This window comes from Vigna umbellata, chromosome 4 (assembly GCF_029865625.1).
Source record: "Vigna umbellata cultivar VRB3 chromosome 4, Vumbellata_1.0, whole genome shotgun sequence".
In the NCBI taxonomy this organism is placed as follows: Eukaryota; Viridiplantae; Streptophyta; class Magnoliopsida; order Fabales; family Fabaceae; genus Vigna; species Vigna umbellata.
Window position 1 is genome coordinate 44,855,275 of NC_142168.1, and position 22,794 is coordinate 44,878,068.

Here is a 22,794-nt window from a genome sequence, read left to right on the forward strand (position 1 = left end):
TTGACCAACCACTTTTGGTGAAAAGTAGTGGTAAGTATTTGGTCCAAAATGTATTTAAGGTTGCGATGATCAGTTTTAATAGTAAACCCTTTGTTAAGTAAATAGTGTCACCATATTTTAGCATCTAACACCACTCCTAAAAGTTCCTTCTCATAGGTGGAAAATGATTGGTTTTGTTTGTTAAAACTCCTACCAATGAAAGTAATTGGATGATGATCCTACATAAGTATAACACCTATACCCAACCCAGAAGCATCTACTTCAACCACAAACTCCTTAGAAAAGTCAGGTAAAGAGTGTATTAGGGCTTGGATCAACTATTGTTTCAACTGGTGCAAAGCCTTCTTTGCTTGAGTGTTCCAGGAAAATTCATTATCCTTTCTTAACATATCAATCAATGGTTTAAAAATGGTACCATACTTGGACACAAATCTTCTATAGTATCCAGTTATCCGTAAAAAACTTTGTAATTGTTTAAGGGACCGGTCTATATTTGAGAGATCAGTAGAAACTCCTTGTTTTGAAATAAAATGATCCAAATATTCAACCTTATACACATCAAAATAACACTTGGATACTTTTGAAAATAATAAATTGCTTCTTATAATGTGTAACACTTTAGACAAGTGAATAGAAGGATCAGAAGGAGACCTGATGTATATAAGGATATCGTCAAAAAACACAGGTAAAAAATTTGTTAAAAAATCCTGAAAAATAGAATTCATCAACCATTGAAAAGTGGCAGGAGCATTTGCTAGTCTAAAAGGCATGACTAAATATTCATACTGTCCACAATGAGTTTTAAATGTAGTCTTGTATACATCTTCCTCCTCCATTTTCACTTGGTTATACCCAACTCTCAAGTCAATCTTCAGAAAAAGCCATGCAACTCATCTAGTAAGTCCTCCGCAAGCGGGATTGAAAACTTGTTTTTAATTGTGCCTTTGTTTAATTCTCTATAATCAACACATAATCTCCAACTTCCATCCTTCTTTCCCACCAAGACTATCAAGCTCATATAAGGGTTATTATTGTATTGAATTATTTTGGATTGTAAGTATTCTTTGATCAACCAATCAATAACATTTTTTTGTTGTTTAGCATACCTACAAGGTCTTTTATTGATAGGATTAACACCCTAAAGTAAATGAATTTTGTGGCCATGGTCTGGTCATTTAAGAGGCAATTTCGTAGGCATTTGAAATACATCATCAAATTCAAGCAAAAGTTTCTCATATTCTATATGAATGCTAGGTTGAAAGGCATGTGTATAGTTAGAGAATTCAAGATACAATTGTTGCCAACCTCTCAATTACTAAGCATGGATAAGTGTACTGCATTGGAAATTGTCTTTTGTAATTGTTGTTTTCGAATGGTTCTAATTCCCCCTAAAAAAGCACCACGAAGAACATGTTTCTTATTCTTTACAATAAATTCCATTGTCAACTTATGAAAATTCCATGTGATATCACCTAAGGCAACTAAACATTTGATGCCTAATACAAGATCGCAACATCCACTAGTAAAAAAAAGGTTTTTTAATACGTTATATACGCATCAGTTTCACTAAAACCGAAGCGTATAAAAGTGTGGTGGCATTTTCGTAGTTTTAGAAAAGTTATATGCCTCGGTTCACAAGGAACCGAAGCGTGAAAGGTCTACTGCCTCGGTTAAATTAGCAATCGAAGCATAAAGTATTGCCAACTCACCCTGCTATCACTTATATATGCTAACATACTTTTTGAAATTCATATATTGTCTCGGTTACACTCAGAATCGAGGCGTAAACTGTAGATTAGGTCCTCTATAAATCAGCTGCACATCAGAAACTTCTCTGATTAACAAGGATACTGCCTCGGGTATCTACAAAACCGAGGCAGAAAGAGCTTTCACATTCCAATTGGAGGGACGCTCTAGTGCACAGTATTGCATCGGTTTGCTAGGGACCCACTATTGTTCTCCAACCGCCCTCGAAACAGCGTCGTCTCCGTCGCCACCACTCTGTCGCTCCGTCGCCACCACACCGCCACCACACCGTCGGTGTTCTCGCGCAAGATTCAGCCTCACATTGTCTCGCGCTGCCTCTCGTGCCTTATTCCACGCAACAATGTCGCTGCCTCGCCGTCGCGCTCCCTCCGCACTATCGCCAGCGTGCTGCCTCCACACCATTGCAGTCGCGCTCCCTCCTCGCAGCACCTCTGCCTCCGTCGTTGCGCCTCCTCTCTTCACGTGGCAGCCACGGTTCTCCTTTCTTCACGTAATAAGTTCTCTTTGCTTGCTCATTTTCTTCTTTTTTTTCATTTTCAGATTGATGGAAAATAACAATGGTAGTGTTTGTTAATGATCATCCATGCAAGGTGAATAGAATTTTGAAGATAGGGATATAGAAATTAGGGATATAGAAATTAGAGAAATAGAAATTAAGGATACTTTCGAATTAGGGATATAGAAATTAGGGATATAGAATTAGGGAATATATTTTTGGTTTATATTTTTTAATTAAAGATATGCAAATTAGAGAATAATATTTTGAATTGTTTGTATTACATTGGTTGATATGGTGATAAAATAAACTTTAAGAAGGATAGGAATCATGAGGCTAATTAATGTATTGTTTGTTTTTGTCTAAATATTATATTTTTGTGGTGAGGAACATTCTTCATTGTTGACCGGCTTTCACGCTCCCAGGTTCCTATTCTTAATTTTTTCCTTTTAATATGAACATGTTATTATTTGTTTGCTTGAATATATTGTTTGGTTCAATATATTGTATGTTGCCTATGTAATTATTTGTTTGCTTGAATATATTGTTGTTGTGAATTAGCCTTAGTTTCCCGTTTGAGATTCAATACAAAAATTATTTACTATCTCCAGACTTTTTTTGAACAAATGTACTTTTTACAAATGAATAAAGAGATGGTAATAATAATTTATAAGTATTGAATCTTGAATTGTCCAGTTGGACAGTTTAAGAAAAGTGATAATTTTTTCATAGTTTATTAATACATATAAATTTTAATATACATATCTTAAATTTCATGAAAATTTGCAGTTGTGTTTTATTGATCTTCGGGTGCATATTTAATTGTGATTTTATAATCACTTTCATTTCGTGTAACCTGAAGACCAATGCGAAATGCTGGCAAATTTTTGTGAAATTTTAGATATGTTGTTTAAAATTTATATGTTTAATAAACTAAACATATAATGGTCTATGTGGCACAACCTATGAGGCAGCCATTGTAGTGCATGGTGTAGAGCTAGTAGAAGATGAGGTCAAGGTCACGGTGGATGAATTTGTCGTATCAGATGCCCTTCTTCCTATGCCCACAAAGGAGTTTTTCACTGTGGTACATGCATTTCAGTCCTTCGTCGCCTGGCCTAGACATATGGTTGGTGTTGTATCTGACCCCCCGGTAAACACTCCTACTGTATACTTCTCAATTTTAATATTTACTTCTTATTGACGTCAGAACATAACCATTTTTTCATGTAATAGCAGACAGGTCAAGAGAGAAGTCTTACACTGAAAAAGACTCATTTATCTGAGGACGATCCTCCTAGTGCGTTAGACGAGCTTTTTAACATCATTGCAGATGCGCCAATGATTGTACCATGAGATTTTAATACATTTGGAAGAGATGTTGACATCCCATTGTACTTGCATCAGCAAGATGTTAGGGAGCTTGCGTCGGGGAGAGAAGAAATTAATTTTACACTAGTTCAGTTGTGGATGATGTAAGTTTATGAGAACTTTTTTATATAAAATTGATTTATCAAGTTACTTATATCAGATCATTTCTTCATTTCAAGTATATGTTTGGTGTCAATAACAAGATGGGGTTCAATGATGTATATGGGTTCATTGACCCCTATATGACTCATGAAGGAAATAGATTTGATGACATGCAAGCATACATCACCAGCTACTTTGCAATGGGGAAGGAGATATATTTTGTCCCTTATATACTTGGGTAAGTGAAGTTTGTTAACTTTAATGTTTCACTTATGATTTTAGTATATGACAATTAAGTTATTACCAATTTCAGGCGTCATTGGGAGCTACTTGTGATCTCCTTACTACAGAACATTGTTGTCTGGTTTTGTTTATTGTAGAAGTCCCCTCCGGCCCTCTTAGACAAGTAGTAGATTGGTAAGAATCTCAATGTTTCAACTTTCTTTGTTATATAAATGTATGCTAAAGCAATTTTTTTTAATAGTTCCCTTGCAGCGCATATAATGTTGTCTCGGAGATCTGCTACAGCTAAAAAGCTTGTATGGATGACCCTTAAGGTTTGGTATTTTAGTCCATACTTTGTTACATTTTGTACCATTCCAATGATGTTACTTAACATTTTATAATTATGATGATATATTGTAGTGTAATAGACAAAACGAGTCATATGAATGTGGTTACTACGTCATGTATTGGATGATGACCATTATTCGTGCACATTACACCAATGGATGGGAAACGGTAATATTTAGGTTTGAATTTTATTTTCTCTATAGTTTAGATTTCATATACACTAATTGAAATCATTGTGTTTTATGTAGAGATTCAATATGACTACTCTAATTCCAGAGAAGTCATTTAAACTTGTGAGGAAAGCACTAGCTAAATATCTAATTCAACTATATAATAGTATGTAGTAGATATTAGGATATAGTAAGTTCTAAGTTTATGCTTCTAAATTGTTTTATGCTTTTGTACATTATTATTAGTTTAACTTTGTATATTGGATTGATTTATGCTTCAAAGTTGATTTATGATTACATTGAATTATTTATGCTTCTAAGAAGTTGATTTATGATTACATTGAATGCATTTATTTTTTAATATAATTTTTATTGAAAATATATGCTTCTGGATTGTTTTGAACTGTTTTGGCTGTAAAATTATATGCAGGTCTGTTTCTGTAGTTGGAAATATTGTAGAAACAGACTTATTCTTTAAAAAATTAGGGGAATACGTCTCGATTATGACCATAACCGAGGCAAAAAGCCCCCCTATGCCATCGGTTAAGGTCACAACCGAGGCAAAAAGTCTGACGAAAAAGCAAAAAAAAAAAAAACATTCTATTGTCTCGGTTTAGGTCCCAACCGAGGCAGTAGAGGCAAACATATTGTCTCGATTCAACAGGAACTGAGGCGTAAAGTCGTTCAAAAAAAAAACAAAACAAAAACTCTACTTCTTCGGTTACCTTTGAACCGAGGTAAAATTCTACCCCTTTATGTCTCGGTTCAGAACCGAAACATAAGAGAGTAGACTTTTTGCCTCGCCTATATATGCTTCGGTTCAGGAACCGTTGCCTATGGGCGAAAATAACCATTGTTGTTTCCCCCACTGGTGATCCCAATGGTAGTAATAGCATATCACCGCCAATTTCACCTTATACTCATTGAGGGTGTTGTCAACAGAAAAGAAAGTTTCATATGAACTAGCCAATTTTTTATACCTTCACCACTAAATCTTCCAAAATCAAGACGACTCAATCGCGTATTACAGCTTGAAAATTGATATTATCAACTATGAAATCTTGAATTGGAAGGTGAGATTCTATATGTAAACGAAACTAGAAATAATAGGATATTCAAATAAACAAGAAGGAAAAAAAAAAAGGAATTCAAGAAGTTTAAAAAGTGAATTCCAATTTTATTTGAAAGCACTAGTACACTAAGAGGATACTGCACCGGTTACTTTTGCTTTTAGGCACCGGTTCTACAACCGAGGCATATACCGGCGAGGTAAAAAGGGGTAGGTTTTATGCCTCGGTCGTGAACTGAGTTAAAAAGAATAGGATTTATGCCTCGGTTTTTACGTAACCGAGGCAGTAACTTGTTTTTTTTTTTTTTAAGCTTCAGGATGTTGTTGATGTTTGTTCTTATGCATCACCCATCTTCCACTGCCATCACCCATCTTCCACTGCCACCAGCATGATTTCCCACTTTCAGAGCTACCAACACAACAACGCAATTCCACATTTTCAGTGAAACAAGAATGATTCTCCACCAGCTTCTCTTCCTCTGTTCCTGGAGGTCTCAGCTCTGCCGCCACTCAAAAACTCCAATCAAAAATCCAAAAATTGAAACTCCAATAAAAAATCCAATAGAAAACTCAAGCAGAAACTCCAATCAAAAATCCAAAAATTGAAATCGGAACCCTAGACGAATCGGAACGAGAATGACGTGCTCCCACCACCACCTGCAGAGAATCAAACTCCACCACTCTTGCAAAGCATCAATTAAACATAAAACAACCCAAACAAAATTAGAAAAAGGAGACGGAAGGAAGTTTCCTCCTTCCCTGCAAATCAGAACAAAGAGAAGAAGAACGAGAATGACCGCCCTTCCGCCCCCACTGCGTCTTCGCCGCGCCTCAATCATGCCATTGAATATCCTTCGTCGCGCCTCCATCAGAGCAGAGAAGAGGAAGGAAGGGAAACAAAAGAAAAAGGGAGAAAAGAGAAGAGCGGCGCAACTTCTATCTCTGTTTGCGAAATTTAACCCTAAACACATGTTATTACCTCGGTTATTTTTTTAACCGAGGCAATAAGGGTCTACGGCCTCGGTTCTATAAAGAACCGAGGCCTAAACGCTCTCAAAAAAATAAAAAAATAATTACAAAATGTCACCGCGCCAGTTTTAGGCATCGGTTCCTTTTGAACCGAGGCATATACCTTTGCGCGATAATTACAAAAATGTCACCGCACCAGTTTTAGGCATCGATTCTTTTTGAACCGAGGCATATACCTTGCGTGATAATTACAAAAATGCCACCGCACCAGTTTTAGGCATCGGTTCTTTTTGAACCGAGACATATACCTTGCGCGATAATTACAACAATGCCACCGCACCAGTTTTAGGTATCGGTTCTTTTTGAACCGAGGCATATTCATTTGTGATAACTACAAAAATGCCACCGTGCTATTTTTTGCTTCGGTTACAACTTAACCGATGCCAAATGCGCGAGTTAAAATCTTGTTTTTTTACTAGTGAAGAATAAGAATTACAGGGAAATCTGATTTCTTACAACCCAATGAATGAATATCCATGAAACTAACTAAGCATTACTATTTATTTTAACTTGTACAAAACCCGAACATCACTGCTACTGCCAGGTAATGAAAGAAATGTATACTGTTAGAGTCACGTGGTTTCTTTTTCCCGCTAACTCATATCCTGTATCAGTTTGACACATACATATTTGTTTTAAACCTATTAATCTTCGTTAAGTTTATATTTTATCTTTTATTCTTTTTTTTTTCTAACTCAATTGAAACGAACAATCGACAACGTGCGATATACCCTGCGAACTATTTCTACAATCACATACATATTTCAACCGGTTATTCTTAATTAACTTTATATTTTGTCTTTTCTTTGCTTTTACAAGAAGTCCTTTTTGGAAGTACCTGTCCCAACACACAAGGGAAGCATATATAATTTGTGGCTGAGTGAAAGGAGAAAAGAACGAGGGTACGTAAGCTATTGCTTTTAAGTGATTGCATCATATCCTCCATTATTACTTAATAGAAGTTTTTGCTTCCTTAAATTTTGTTCCTCACTTATACAGAGGAATAACAATTACAACACTATAAATATAGAAAGAGAGATGTCACAAACTAGCATGGAAGGCCAATACAAGTGTTAGGATTTATTGTATATCTTCATGTGGCAATAGCATCCAAAGCTAGGATGGTGCTAAGGTTCATAGGGTTCATGTAAGCTTTAGAACCTGACATGATTTCCTCCACAATAAGTCTGTTGGCCTCTTCAGATGGGTGGAATGCATCCCAAAATGCATACTGCTTTCTGTTAGGGCACAGGTTGGAGAGTGGTGTGCACAATCCAAGACCATTGTAGGGTCCTTGTCCACAACAAGCTACCTTTGCAGTAACAAATCCTACATAAATTAACACCACAAATGTTAGTCATTGCTTCATAATTTCTTTATGGCAGCACCATTTAAAGAAATCATGCCAAATCTCATGATTCAATTCTCGTATAGATATACTTTTGTTTACATTTTCTTCTAATTTTATACCACTTTTAGTAAAAGGTATGTAATACCATTTATCCAAGTTATTAATATTTTCAATGAGGTGATATTTTTTACTTTTAAGACAAAGGAGACAGCCATTACAGGATGTGTTTAGTTGAAGACAGCCATGGTGGTATCAAAATGGTGAACATCGTTTTAGGGAAGAGAAAATGTATGTTTGATCAATGAAGTTTTTGTGCTATTTGATTTTAGTCTTCGTCTTTTTAAATAGATGGGGTTAATTCTAAAAGAGTATTTCATTTTTTCATGTATGAAACACTATCAATTTAATTTGTTAAAAAATAAAAACTTTTGATTTAGTTCTTAAATATGTAAAATATTCACATTAATTATAATTCTTAAATATTGTAGCTTAGAGATACAATAATGTTCTATTTAGTATCAATTATCCTTAAAATTACATTTAAGTACGTAGAAAATGGTCTCTTTGAAACTCAACTATAAGAAATAATTGAGAAAATGGTCTCAATGACTATAATGATGTACTTTCACGCATTTAACTACTAATTTATTTTATTCAAAATACATATTTAAATTATTATTTTTTCATTTTATGAATTTAAATATAAGTTAAAAATTTCATCTGAAAATGAGAAAGTTAAATGATATATATAAATAGTAATGGAATATTAAAATTTTGTGTTGGAGGTGATGATCTATCTTCTCTATTATAGTAAAAAAGTTTATTCAGTAAAAAAAAATCTTTAATTTTATGATTAGAACTATAGTTGGGGCTTGATATATATTAACGACGTGAATTGCGAGCATTATTAGAAAAATAGTTGAGGTGATTGATAATGGTGACGATGATGTATTACCAAATTGTTGGGGGTTAGAAACGAAATCGTTGTGCGCTTTTCCAGTGTTTGCAGCAATGAAAACGTCCCTTCCGATTTTTCTGTTGAGTTGCAGTAACATCTGTTCCAGCTGAGGGTTAAACAATGCAGCAGCTCGCTGTAAATCAGGAGCACATTGTCCATTTCTGCCACGTTGAGCCAATTCCGAAGGAACACAACCCAAGGGTCCCGTGCCTGTCACCAGAACTCTGCGAGCTCCCAAATCATACAGTTTCTGCAGTAGGCATTTATGATTCACCATCAGACAAAAACTCATGAAAACACGTTATTAATATTTTGTCATAACCCTTTTCTTTCTTACCTGCAAAAGTTTCTGGTACTCAGAGATCAGATATGTCACATACTGAGGAAGTGGGTATTGGCGAGACCTTGCTGAATTCGGCACCAAGTAGTAGTTGTTCACAAAATCATTGCCTCCTACAGTGATCAGAACCAGTGCCTGATTCACCAAGCTCTTAGCTTGTGAAGCTCCAATTATACCACTCACTCGGTTCTGGTACTCTTTAAAATACTCCAGCTGTCTGTACATTCTGATCACATTCACCTGCAATATATTCTGTTAGCTTCAGGTTTTCAACAAAACATCATACGAAAATAGCAACAAGTGAACTTACAAACTGAATTCCAGTGTCGTTAAGGATTCCAATTCCGGCTGAAGCGAAATTGGCACCAACTAGCAGCCTGTTTCCTCTTAATTCTGGACTCAAGTACGGCAATGTAGACTCGGCACCAAGTTTCTGACCTGAACACAGACCACATAGTTATACATACTGTCATTGTTATGTTATATTATATGCAAAACTATGACATTTTCTGCTACATTACACCAAGGAGGAATGTCTAAGATAAAAATGAAGAGAGGGATATGTAAACTGAACTGATAAGATCAGGAATGTTGTAGCCATTGGAGAAACGACCGGTTGGTCTGTGAGATGGAGCATAATCAATGCCATAAGGAGGAGCATCAGCTCGTGCAGTGGTAGCCAAGTAATTGTTGTTTCCATTATCAACAAGCGAATCTCCAAACACAAAGAATGCCCTTGGCCTTGCTTCGGCACCAGACACAATGATTCCAATTACAAGAACAAAACTAAGAATGGCCAAAGGAGAAAAACTTGACAAGACTGCCATATTGAAAATGAAGCTTTGAATGTGGGGTTGGTGAGATAACTAAATTTTAGAAGTAGCTAGGTTTTGATGTGTGGATGGAGGAATTCAAAGGGTTCAAGTGTTTATATAATGAACATTTTTTCACAGGATTTGATAGCTCTTACTAGTTTAGGAGGCTACTTTAGTGCTCTTTAATTCAAGGTTCTGTGTTCTTCTGAAAACCGTGGCATTCGTCAAAAACATAAATGCAAAAGGTTGGATTCATTGAAGTGCAGCTAGAGATGGTTAGATATGTAATTAATATGGTTTCTTCAACATTTCTGCCAATTTGAAATATATAGCTTCTTATTTATTACTGGGATTAGAACTTGTACTTCTATTTCTTATATATTATCAACTTTTATTATAAAATTCTCATTTTATTTCTAGTATTTTTTGTTTTCAAATAGTTGTACAGAGAACAATGTACTAACAAACGTGATTTTTAAATTTTTAGACCTATCTTTAACAAATTATTGCAAAAAAGTGTTTTTATTATAAAAGAAGAAAAAATAAAAACAAGAAAGTTAAGTAATCTATACGTAAAATAATTTATAATCTTATCAAGTTAAGCTTTTAGTTGAAGATATTATTTATGCCACTTTGAATTAAAAAATTTTTTATTATTTTTTGACTGAATCTGTTTCCAAAATCCTATCGGATCAATTGAATCTCCTTCTACATTGGATATTTTTGAGCAATATGACACATTTTTATATTCATTAAACACAGAATACAAAAAGATAAAATAGTTATAAAAAGTGTAAATTTTTATATTTTTTTCAAAAAAAAAATAAAAAAAAAATGATAATGTATAAAAAAATTTAGGTGTGTCAAATAATTTTTTTTTTTCGAAACGCAAAAAAATACCCGAAGCATTTATGTTATCTTTATGTTTGTATAAATATTAAAACTGTATTACTCTCTTGTTTTCCGGAAGAGATCATTTTCTAATGAATAAATCATTATATGTATATAATAAGAAGAATGTAAAAATTAAATTGAGTTACTTTGCGCTTAACTAGTGTATAGTATAATAACAAAAATTGAAAATCACAGATTCTAGAAAACCGTTTACATTACTTTTGGTCTCCACAAAGTTCACATTTCACTGTATTAGATATTTATGTTACTTGTAACATGTAATATTGTAACCCCATTAATTTAAAACAAGATGTTCACACACAACAATAATCGAACATCATTTTTCACAATACAATTTGGAGATAATTTAATGATAGCATTTCAAAATTTTACCTTTTTTGTATAATGTAAAAGTACTATATAGAATTCATTGTGTGAATTCTTTTATAATTATTCTTGAACATTATTTTTGTATAATGTAAAAGTCTTTACGGATAAACTTTTTTTTTTCTCCTATCAACACATTATTTTTTATCAAAGATATCTGATGATTAAAAATATCTCATTCTATCTCGAAACTAAGACTAATTCCAATAAAAACAATAAAAACAACTAGCAAGTGATATTAATTAAGTTTGTGTGATACTTACGTTATATGATATTATTTGAATGGAGACATAAATGATTAAGAAATGTAACTGAATTCTCTATAATATAGAAAATGGTTTGAATGGTCAAATAGTAGAGTAATGGATGCATTAAACAAGGATTTCATATTAGTTATAAAGTCCTTCTATATTTTCATATTACCTGTTTTGTAGGTGTTACCTACTTGTACTCCCTCATTATAGAAAAGGCTACAACACCCTACCTTTGTGTCGGTAATATCCAATTGCAATAACTAGGAGAAATATAACTAAATATTTAAGGCTTTTCCTTTTTGCATCCCCATTATTACTAACTGCATTTCACATTAACAGAAAAAATATATATATTAGAAACTGAAAGAAAATACATTCTAGAAAAAACTGTCATTATTCATCTAGAAAGTTTGTTTCAAAAAGTTCAATTCAGAAAATTCATTCTGTTATAAAAGAGTTGTTTTAAAAAATATTTCATACATTTTTGAAAATTTCATATCATTTCGAAAATTATATTTAAAACATCTGTTTTAGAAATTTCATTTCAGAAATCATATTTTAAAACTTCTCAAAAGCTTAGAGTAAGTAATTCAAGAATCACCTTTATGATATAAAAAGGTAAACTGTTCGTTTTAAAATTTTGAAAACTGCACCAACAAATTATGGGGTGCAGGAAAAAAAGCAGTCCTCTTTTATGCTTATTTCCATATTTGTCCCCGGTAAGGAAATAGTTTTAAAATTATGAAACAAATTAAGATTAATTAAAATAATATTTATATATTTAAAGATAAGTATTTTATATATCGTCATTTCTGTATTATATTTTACTGTCATGAAATTTTTCATGAACATGTTTATATTGAAAATGTTTAACCATAATTATAAGTTTCACAAATTATAACTTTACAGTGGATAACCCATATTATAATTTTAAAGATCAAAGTAGAGAAATAAAATTTCATGTACATATACATCGACACACACCATTGGTACTTTGTTAATTAATTAAAAGATTAAATATGTTTTTGGTTTTTTTAATTTTTAATAAAAATCGGCTTTAGTTTTTTTCCTGAAACTTTAGTTCAATTTTGTTTGTCAACTTTAATAATACATGAATTTAGTTCTTTTAACTAAATTTTGTTAAGTTTATTTGACATTTCAAACACTTTTCTTTGTCAACTAACATTAAAGCGAAAATAACTCAAATATTATTCTGAAACATGTTTGAAATGTCAAATAAACTTAATAAAATCTGAAACATGTTTGAAATGTCAAATAAACTTAATAAAATTTACTTAAGATGACTAACTCCACACATTTCTAAAATTCGGAAACTAAATTGGATATAAAAATTTCAAAGAGAAACTAATTCCAATTTTCACGACCAAAAACATATTTAACCCTTAATTAAATTAAACGCAATTTTAAGAGAAAAACTTAACACTCAATTTCATCATGTCACTAGTGCAAAAACAGCATATAACGTCACGCGTTCAACGTCCAACCACTGAATAACCAACGTTAAAAATGACCGGTGATATTTTTTAGAAATGTAATTCGACGTTAATTTGTTATATTGGGTAAATTTTGCGAAAATATTTGGCGCGAAGGTAAAAATGTATTTACGTGTGACCTCGAATTCGCTAGAGAATTTGGCGTCAAAAGGATATAAAACGTCGAATGACTCAACGTTAGACGTTAAAAGGTTAGTGAATCCAATAAAAATTTGAGCGGGAGATTGAAAATTCATTCACTTTATCTTAGCGCGCGATACATTCTTCTTTGCTCAAACTTTTCTGGAACAAAGTTTGATGATCATCACATGTAATCTTTCTTTCATTTGTCACAAATGCATGTTAATTAATTACTTTAGGTATGATTTTCATTTGTTTTGATCGATTATTTTCGTGTTTTTGTCCTTCATAGGCGCATTCTGCTTTCTCTCGCACTGGTGGCAATACTTTATTTCGACGAACCCACTTTTGAAGGTTAGTTTTCGTTTTCGTTTTGAAGAACTTATTTGTTGAACTTGTTTTTTTTTTAACTTGTTTGTTGTTTTTTTTGAACTTGTTTGTTGTTTTTGTTTGGTTGAACCTATTTGTTGTTGTTGTTGTTTGATTGAACTTGTTCGTTGTTTCTTATTATTGTTTGTTGTTGATACATTCATAGTTCATGCTTTATAAAATATCAAAAACTGAAATTTGTTGCTTTTCTATTTTTCAGATCTCGTAGAGTTGTAAAAAAAGATCACAATTAATTAAAAAAAATATAAAAAAATTGATTAACGTTGAATATTGATAAAATTTGACGTTGATTTTATTAACGTCGAATTGTTATATGTTCAACGTCAATTTAACGTCTTCTGATATGACGTCGATCTCGAATCCGACGTAAAAGACAAAAAACAACGAAAAACAAATAGAAGAATAATCGTGTTAAAATAGAAGAATATTTCAAAATTCCTTCACAACGAAAAACAAAAATAAATTTATAAAATAGTCAAATAAAATATGATACACAAATATTGATATATTTTTTCTATTATTTAAACATATTTATCAAATTCTAAAATTTTCAAATATCTTTAAAAAACATTAGACAAACTTTCATTTTGAAATATTTTAATCAACTTAATGAACTTCTTATTATATTACAATTTTTAAGACTTTCAAAAAAATAAGGAAACTGAAGTTAAAAATGAAAATTAAACTTAAAAATACTATTTCTTAAATACTTTTTCATTTTAATTTTTTTATTTTTAATAAAATGTTGTAATTTGCAAACTTGGTTTAAAGAAGTAGTACGAATGTCTTACATAAACAACATATAAAGAACATTATGAAGATCGTCAAGCAAGAATGCATTGTTCACGTCAAGTTGTTTTGAGGCCTCCAATTTTGAAATTAGAGAACAACAAAAGGAAAGTGAACTATTGTAAGTGACTTCCAATTTTGAAATTAGAAAACAACAAAAGGAAAGTGAACTATTGTAAGTTTAGCAATTCGAGCGAATATATCTAAGAAATTGAGGCCTTCAAGCTAATTATATCCCTTGACAACGATTAAGTACATGTTTTGTGATATTTTTACATTAAAAAAAAATTGTGATTTATCTACAAATAATTACATAAAAATCATAGATAAATTAGTTCTTAGATACAGATTTTATCAAAGGATTTGAACATTTGAGTTACATATGGATTTTTGTGTAGGTAATGCCAAAAAAGTTTGCTACTAATTTTTCGTATATAAAATTTGTATGTGATTTTGGCACGTTAGATCGAGACTTTTTGCAAAGGATATTATCGGTACGTAAGTGAAAAAAATTACCTATTGATTTTACATATAGATTTAGAAATAATTAATTATTAAAATTTAAAACTCAAAATATGTTTACCTTCGCTCGCACTCCCTTCCGCGAATGTTGTCTCTTGTTCACTCACAAAGAACATCTGCTCACACTCACTCACTATCGTCCTTAATTATTCTCTCTCGCCCTCACCATTGTCTTCTCGTGCTGACTCACAGAAGAAGTTGATCTTATTGGCTCACCCACTCTTGTTCTTTTGAAGTTCGTTCGTTCTTCATTTTGCTAGTAAGGAATCTTCTTCGTTCATCCCTAAATCCCTAATTTCATAAAATCCTAAAACCCTAAATCCCTTTCTTCTTTTCTTGCAATTGGCATAGAATGTTTTTTTTGTGGTTCGCGTGTTATGTGTGCAAAATGTTGTTACATTGTTATGAGATTTTTTATTGAGATGAGAATTCCAAAAGCTCCAAATTTTAATATTCTAATCTTCTCTACTAGGCAACCAGTTTTGATTTTTAATATATTTTATTTTTCTACTTTTGATATATGTTAAAGTTTTGCTTCAAAGGGACAATGGTTCTGATTTCATGTTTTTAAGTTGGTACTCCTTAAACAAGATTAGGTGACTAGGTGCTAGTTCTGGATGTGGGGCATTGGGTCCAACATTGGGTATTGTTATCAATTGGAGGAAGAGGATTGGCAGTTTATATTGCTACTATAGATATTGGAGTACCAAAGTTAGTTATTGTGTTATTGGAAAATTAGCAGGTATATATTTTCTACCACTACTTCTTATGGGTTGTTAATTACTAAGATTATGCTTGAAGGGTGGTGAGTCTTTAAATATTATAGTTTTGTAATTTGTAAGTTGGTTTAGTACTTCAGTGCCACAAAAGTTGAAGTGATTGTACTATTTTGTCATGAATGTAACATTCTTATGCTTAATATATTGAAGTTTAAAATTTTATCATACAAAAGTTAATCTCAACAAGCACCCTCTATTTTGACTAATTTACTATTTATGTCGTATTACGTAATATCACTTTGTTTCATACTCCACCACACCATATCAAACTCTTTAAGCTAATGTGAAAATGTGAAGGTCAATCAATGTTATAAAAGTTTTGAGACGAATAAGAGAAGTTATTTCAGAAAGAAGATTGACAGTTGATATTGCTACTATTGCTACTAGAGTACCAAAGTTGGTTATTGTGTTATTGGAAAATTAGCAGGTATATATTTTCTACTACTACTCCTTATGGGTTGTTAATTACTAAGATTATGCTTGAAGGGTGGTGAGTCTTTGAATATTGTAGTTTTGTTATTTGTAAGTTGGTTTAGTAAGACCTTTTAGCTTTTGGAATTCATCTTTAAGAATTTGTTCCTACAAAATTTGACCAAAATGTTTCGGGTAAGGGTCGAGATCCCTTACTCAAAGCATTCAAAATTGTTTTTTAGACCGGATGGGCTTATGATGATGCAACATTATCCAAATTACGTTGTTCGGTCTCTCTCCTCCTTCTTCAAGTTGTAAGGGCGGGTACTTGTTAAAGACACTTCAACGCTTAAGTTATTGATTTACTCAATAATTCCTGTAATAAAGATGAGTAATCAAAGTTAAATTACCTCCCTTTTTCGTTAGACATATATTTATAAATATTATAATGAACTTACCATTAGGTCTAACTTATTAATCACCAATAAATGACTTTCATTATTCCTATTAATCTCCAATCAATGACTATTATTTTCCTTAATTGTCCACTAATAGTTATTATTGCCCATATTAATTATCAATTAATGATTGTTCTGGACCAGTCGGTCATTTTCTTGCTGGATGGTCGACTGCTCGGTCATTGGTTGACCGGGTGACCTTATAGTACATAGTGCTTAGCTTGGACCTTAATGAAATTAATCAACCAAGAAAATTTACTTATATTCCCTTCATTCTCGAGTGAATTTAAAAAACACTTGAACTTTTTGATACAGAAACCTTAGATGCTTATTTCTATTTAATTTTTTAGATCTTGTGGGTTTCTGACACTCAAGCCATAAAATTTTTCTCCTTTGTTTGCTCGTGTCCTAAAAATATTAGTACTTTTATACATGGGGCTTATAGACAAAAATGGAAAATGACTTCTTATTTCATTACGAAAAAATTAATATTATCGACAACCATAATTCCTCAACAATATTTAAAATTCTTCAATAATTGAAATTACCTACGATTTACCAATGACAAAAAATTTATTGGTAAAATTCTCATCGCTAATTGATGATGAAAAAAATCGTCGATGAAATCGTCGATAATTACCAACAAAAAAATCCATTTATAAACACCGCGATCTGGTTCATCTTCTTCCTCCTCCCTCCTCCATCTTCTTTTATTTTCTATTTTGATCAATTATGCCACCAATAGAACACTATCATCCCCTAAACAATCACCATTCAATCAGTTTATTTCAGAGAATGAAAATAACAGGAAATCATCACATGAAGGAGGAAGAAATCCCATACCAATGATGTTCTCAACTTTCTTCTCGGCATGACGAGGTTGTAGTGCCTTATTTTCGCGATTCTTAGATTTGAGAGAGAAAGATTTTCTTCCTTGTAACATATTGTCCCTCTGACTAATCACCAAGCCTTAGAGTCATTCTGTCTGCTTCCATAATCCATATGAGTAACATTATGCTTAAGCCCAAAGCCTTACGGAGATACTCACTTTCCCTACTTCCATAAGTTTTACAAGTATACTCTGGTTAAGCCCAAAGCCTTACAGTCAGGACCTGTTTCCCCAGTTTCCATAAGCCATACAATGCTTAAGCCCAAAGCCTTACAAGCGAAACAAAAGACATAACACACCTCCAATATCTTAACCAACAACAACAACTTGGTCATGCTCACACACAACTAGACAATCAACATACATAGCTCGAAACCAACATACATAATTCGACCATGCAAAAAAATAGCTCGGAAACCAACATAACAACTTGACAATAAAACAACACAACTTGACCAAAGTCCCACACAACCAGACAAACATCACAAACAGCTTAGCCAAGGTCAAAAACCTTGTCCCTATCAACCAAACCGAGTTACAAAACCTCTTAACTGAGGTCTCAAAACAACTGAAACAAACAACTCGACCAAACATTCCAACTCAACCATACAACCCAATCGGCCAAACTAACTCGACTACCTAACCCGACCTAACACTAACTCGGTCAACCAACCAATCCCGACCCAACATTAACCCAGATCAGCCTAACACTAACCCAACTCAGTAACACACTCAACAACTTGGCTTCACCACTTTACAGTACAAATTAACCTTAGACAACTCAATATTAACTTATCACACTATAGTTCATGCATATATCACTCCAAACTCAAGTTAAATAATTGAAAAAACTTTAACCCAATAATCAACATTGTTCTAGTTAACTATAACACAGTTTCAAACCTACATAACACTAATTCACTCCTAAACAATATGAAACAAACTTCCAACATCAAGTATCAAAGCCTAACAACACAATTTCCTCTCAACACCAAAAAACAATCCAATTACACTTAAACTATAATGTTCAAACACTTTGATGAGTGGATAGTATGCCATCATTTAGCCTTTCATATTAGATTCATAATTAGTTTTCTGCACTTTAAAAGAATATTGTTTAAAGGCTTTTGGTCGCACAAAAGTCAACAAACCTAAATTTCCCACTAATGTAGTATAGGGGAAACTTAGGGAATCAATCCAAGGACTTGGTACTTATTAAGAATAGAATTGTAGAATTAAAACCTATTTACTTATTTACTAAAACTAAAACTAGGTGGGGAAAAGAAAAAATTAATGAAATCTAAAAGAAAGAAACTAATTATTAACGTAATGTATGATACCTATACTAAATGCAGAAAATATAACCTAAACTAATGAACACTACTACTCATGCAATGCAATAACAAAACCAAGATCTATGAATCACTAAAATAAGCAAAAGAAATCAAAATTGAAATATGAGAATGAATGCAGACAGAACAATAATGCATGAAACATATGATCAATTAATGCACACTATCTATATGAGATGAATCTAAATCTTCATATAACAAAATCAATTAAAAGAAAACAGGGAATTCAACATTTAAACTAAACATACCTAAGATCTACTCAACAGAAATACCAGAAATAAAAATGACAAACTAAAACATAAGGTAAAAGCAAAATTCAGGGACACATGTGCATTAGAATGGACAAAAGAATCTCAATTACTCTTAGAAAGACATTATGAAAAGTAAGACCTCTTTGGGGTCTTTTTAGTTCATGTTTCAGAACTTAAAGTGGCAATTCTCATTCAATCCCCCAATTCTATGCACATCTAACTCAGAATTATAGCTTTAACATAAGACAAGAACTAGCAACATCAAAAACTTAAAATTCAGAAAAGCGAATTAAATTGGGTAGAATAAATGCAAGAAACATAAAGGAAAAAATGAGAATCCAAAAGTAACAGTGCTAGAAAATTAAAAATGGCAGATGCAAGAAATGTAAATTGAATTGAAAAGGCAATCAAATACATATAAACTTGAACGAATCAAAACATGAACTTTGAATTAAAATCTGAAATCAAGAATACAAAATACCAGAGTCCTCAGAAATTCACTGTCTGTCACCCAATGAAATGATCCAAGAACTCCAATAAAGAAGAGAGTGTATCTACTTCTACGAAAGCTTTGAAAATCTACATTAAGCATGAGAAATCGAAAATCTAATCTAAGTACACCGTTTGTCACCCAGTGCACATTTATTCTATATTACAAGACCTCCCTTTTATAGGGAAGTTCAAAAACAGAAAAAGAAAGAAAGGGGGAAAGGGGGAAGAATTGAAAACAAACTTGGAAGCTTCTCGAGCATTCTTCAACCGACTTTGTCTAGGTTCTTCAACTGCCAACTGCTTCGCATGTGCCTCTAACCAGCTTCCAGTTCGATCAATCTTCTGGGTTGTCTTCGTTTGGTCTAAACATCATTCTGGGCTTCGTCCACAGTGAGAAGATTCTGGTCTGAACATCAATCTTCTTCTCCTCCTCGTTGATGAACCCTAGCTCTAAGGGTTGAGAAGATTGAGAGAAATCCCCAAATCGATTTTAACCTATCTGCTTAGAATGAAACGTGATTCTGAACCCTCTCCACTTTGCCTTGACGAACCAGCATGAAACGTTGCGTTTCATTTAATTAGCAAAAAGGGTTTTAGCCCAACTCCAGCACCAAGCTTTTTTTCAATGGGTGTTGCTCCCTCCACCACCACACCTTTCTTCCTCCACCTCCCCTTTACTATTTTGCCCCTCAATAAAATTTTATTTTTAGGGTTATTATTTTTTAATTTTACCCCTTCGTAACCTATTTTACTAATAACCTATTGTAATACCGTGTATGAGTAAAATACTTTTCTTTCATTTTAACATTATACTTGTTTCTCTCTTTCTTTGGTCTGTTGTGAGATACTACAAGTTGCAAAGGTTGGTGGTGGTGGTGGAAAGAATTATCAAGCAGTCCCCTCTCGTGGTGGTGCAGGGTCGCTCTCGTGGTGCAGTGCGTGGAGTGGTGTAGTGTGTGTGTTGTGCTTCCTCCAGGTGTGTACTCGAATAAACCATGACATAAAACCCAAACCTTTAAACGGAGGTGACATTCTTCAACGGATGTTGACATCCGTTAAAGGATGTCACCTCCGTTTAAAGGTTTCGATTTTTTTAGGGTTTGTTTTATTAGTTTATTAGATATTTTAATAATTTAATTTAAATGTTTTGATTTATTATTTTTGAATATATTTTTAATGTATTTTAATAATGTATATTTATATTAGTTTATATTTAAATTTTTAATTTTGGATGTGATATATAATTAGTTTTTAAAGGTAATGATTTTGTAAAACTGAAGAAAAAGGAATGGAAGCGCGGGAGGTGGGGAGGTGAAACGGAAATGGGGAAAGGGAAAGAGAGTTTCGTGGGTGGGTGTTAGAAAAGTAAAATTAGGGTTTCAAATTATTTAAAATAGGGTAAAAGTAAAAATCTTTTTAACTTAAAGATATAATTATATTTAAAATAATGTGAGGAGATGGAGGAAGTATACGGTGGTGATGGAGGGAGCAACATCCTTTTTCAATTCTACTTAGCCCATTTCAGCGCATCAGAATATTTTTTTGGGTGTTTCATCCTACACCTCCAAGCACTTCATCCTGCACTTCCAATTTCCTAAAATACCTTTAATTTATTTATTAATTTTATGTTTGTTGACAATTTCTACACCGTTGACTACACTCCATTTTCTCCCAATCATACACCCGTGCACCTCATTTCTCATGCACCTCATTTCTCATGTATTGAAATGGAATCCTACAATCCATTATATCCTATTTGAATTGATAATATTTTGTCTTCCTTAATATTTTTTAAATTTATGTATGAGTTTGTATAAATTTATAATGTAATTATATAATTTTAATTATTATAAATTAATTTATATAAATTTATTAAAATTAATAAAAATAATTTAGAATAAAAAAAATTAACATATCGAATATGAAATTCTGATTGTAGCTAAATCGGATATGAACATCCGATGTTTTTCCATACCCACCTGTCGATAAAAAAAGGCTTAATATCCTATTTTGTCTCCAGTTTCGCTCGACAATGTCAAATTAGTCCATCCTTTAAAAAGTGCGTCAATTACGTCCTTACTTAATAAAATTTATATCAATGAAATCTCTTCCGTTAAATCCATACAAACGGCGTTAATAAAAGAGAGAAAAAAATAATTAATAAAAATAATTTAGAATAAAAAAAATTAACATATCGAATATGAAATTCTGATTGTAGCTAAATCGGATATGAATATCCGATGTTTTTCCATACTCACCTGTCAATAAAAAAAGGCTTAATACCCTATTTTGTCCCCAGTTTCGCTCGATAATGTCAAATTAATCCATCCTTTAAAAAGTGCGTCAATTACGTCCTTACTTAATAAAATTTATATCAATGAAACCCCTTCCGTTAAATCCATTCAAACGGCATTAATAAAAGAAAGAAAAAAATAATTAACGCCGTTTGTACGGATTTAACGGAAGAGATTTCATTAATGCAAATTTTATTAAGTAAGGACGTAATTGACGCATTTTTTAAAGGATGGACTAATTTAACATTTTCGAGCGAAACTAGAGATAAAATAGGGTATTAAGCCTAAAAAAAAATATAAGCAATGATCTCCATCTTCCAGAACAACACAACTGAAAGAACAAACAAGAACCAGTACATTCGGCTTCACCAACATCTCCATACTCCTTCATCCCAACCCAAGCATAACACCATCATCCTCAAACTGTATCGTCCACCATCATCTTCAAAAACTCAACATTAGTATCCATTTTCATTCATCCTAATGCAATTTACAAAGAGGCATACGCAAAGATGGAGAACCAGACCCACCTCCATTCTTCTTCATAAGCCATCCTTCATCATAACTTGTGCGTCATCTTCATTCTCCAAACTCACACCGAGCTGTGAATCGCGACCCAAACAGAGAACCCACGCCTGGGTCAAGAGGAAGAACATAACGATGTCGGCGATAGGATCGCGGCTGTGGCTGGGCTTCTGGTCGACTGGTGTGGAGTCGTAGGGGTTGCCTAATTCTGATTTAGGTTTTATGATGCATCTTAAAACAAAGGAATCGACGAAAGAGAAAGAGAGGACAAGTGTCGCCCGTAATAAGGAGAGCCTGTAATATTGAGGCTGGTACCGCGATGTGCGCGAAGATGGAGACGAAGGAAGAGTCGCTTCGCTGGCAACACCTCTGATGGTTGACGACATTGACGCCGACGGCACTGACTGGACATGGGACTTGCGGCTTGCTTTG

The 22,794-nt window shown here is 32.9% G+C and overlaps 1 protein-coding gene and 1 long non-coding RNA gene across 2 annotated transcripts; both read right to left on the minus strand.

Moving 5' to 3' along the window:
* Positions 1-7,463: 7,463 nt before the first annotated feature.
* Positions 7,464-10,134, minus strand: LOC124838788 (GDSL esterase/lipase At5g33370-like). Its single transcript, XM_047314474.2, has 5 exons — positions 9,801-10,134; positions 9,537-9,664; positions 9,224-9,466; positions 8,884-9,136; positions 7,464-7,906 (listed from the first exon to the last, which is right to left on the minus strand). Exons 1-5 carry the CDS (start codon positions 10,051-10,053, stop codon positions 7,671-7,673), a joined length of 1,113 nt encoding a protein of 370 aa, XP_047170430.1. The 5' UTR covers positions 10,054-10,134; the 3' UTR covers positions 7,464-7,670.
* A 6,873-nt stretch (positions 10,135-17,007) lies between these two features.
* LOC148200353 (uncharacterized) lies at positions 17,008-20,116 on the minus strand. The gene is made up of 2 exons (XR_015785756.1): positions 17,403-20,116; positions 17,008-17,318 (listed from the first exon to the last, which is right to left on the minus strand). It is a non-coding gene; the product is annotated as an uncharacterized LOC148200353 (long non-coding RNA).
* Between the last annotated feature and the right edge of the window lie 2,678 nt (positions 20,117-22,794).

What these genes read in the sequence shown, in the direction of transcription:
- LOC124838788 (XM_047314474.2), bottom strand. Translation starts at nt 10,053, where the DNA reads ATGGCAGTCTTGTCAAGTTTTTCTCCTTTGGCCATTCTTAGTTTTGTT. An exon ending in CAACATTCCTGATCTTATCA is followed by an intron (nt 9,665 to 9,800) that starts GTTCAGTTTACA and finishes GTCTGTGTTCAG; the next exon opens with GTCAGAAACTTGGTGCCGAG. An exon ending in ACGACACTGGAATTCAGTTT is followed by an intron (nt 9,467 to 9,536) that starts GTAAGTTCACTT and finishes AATATATTGCAG; the next exon opens with GTGAATGTGATCAGAATGTA.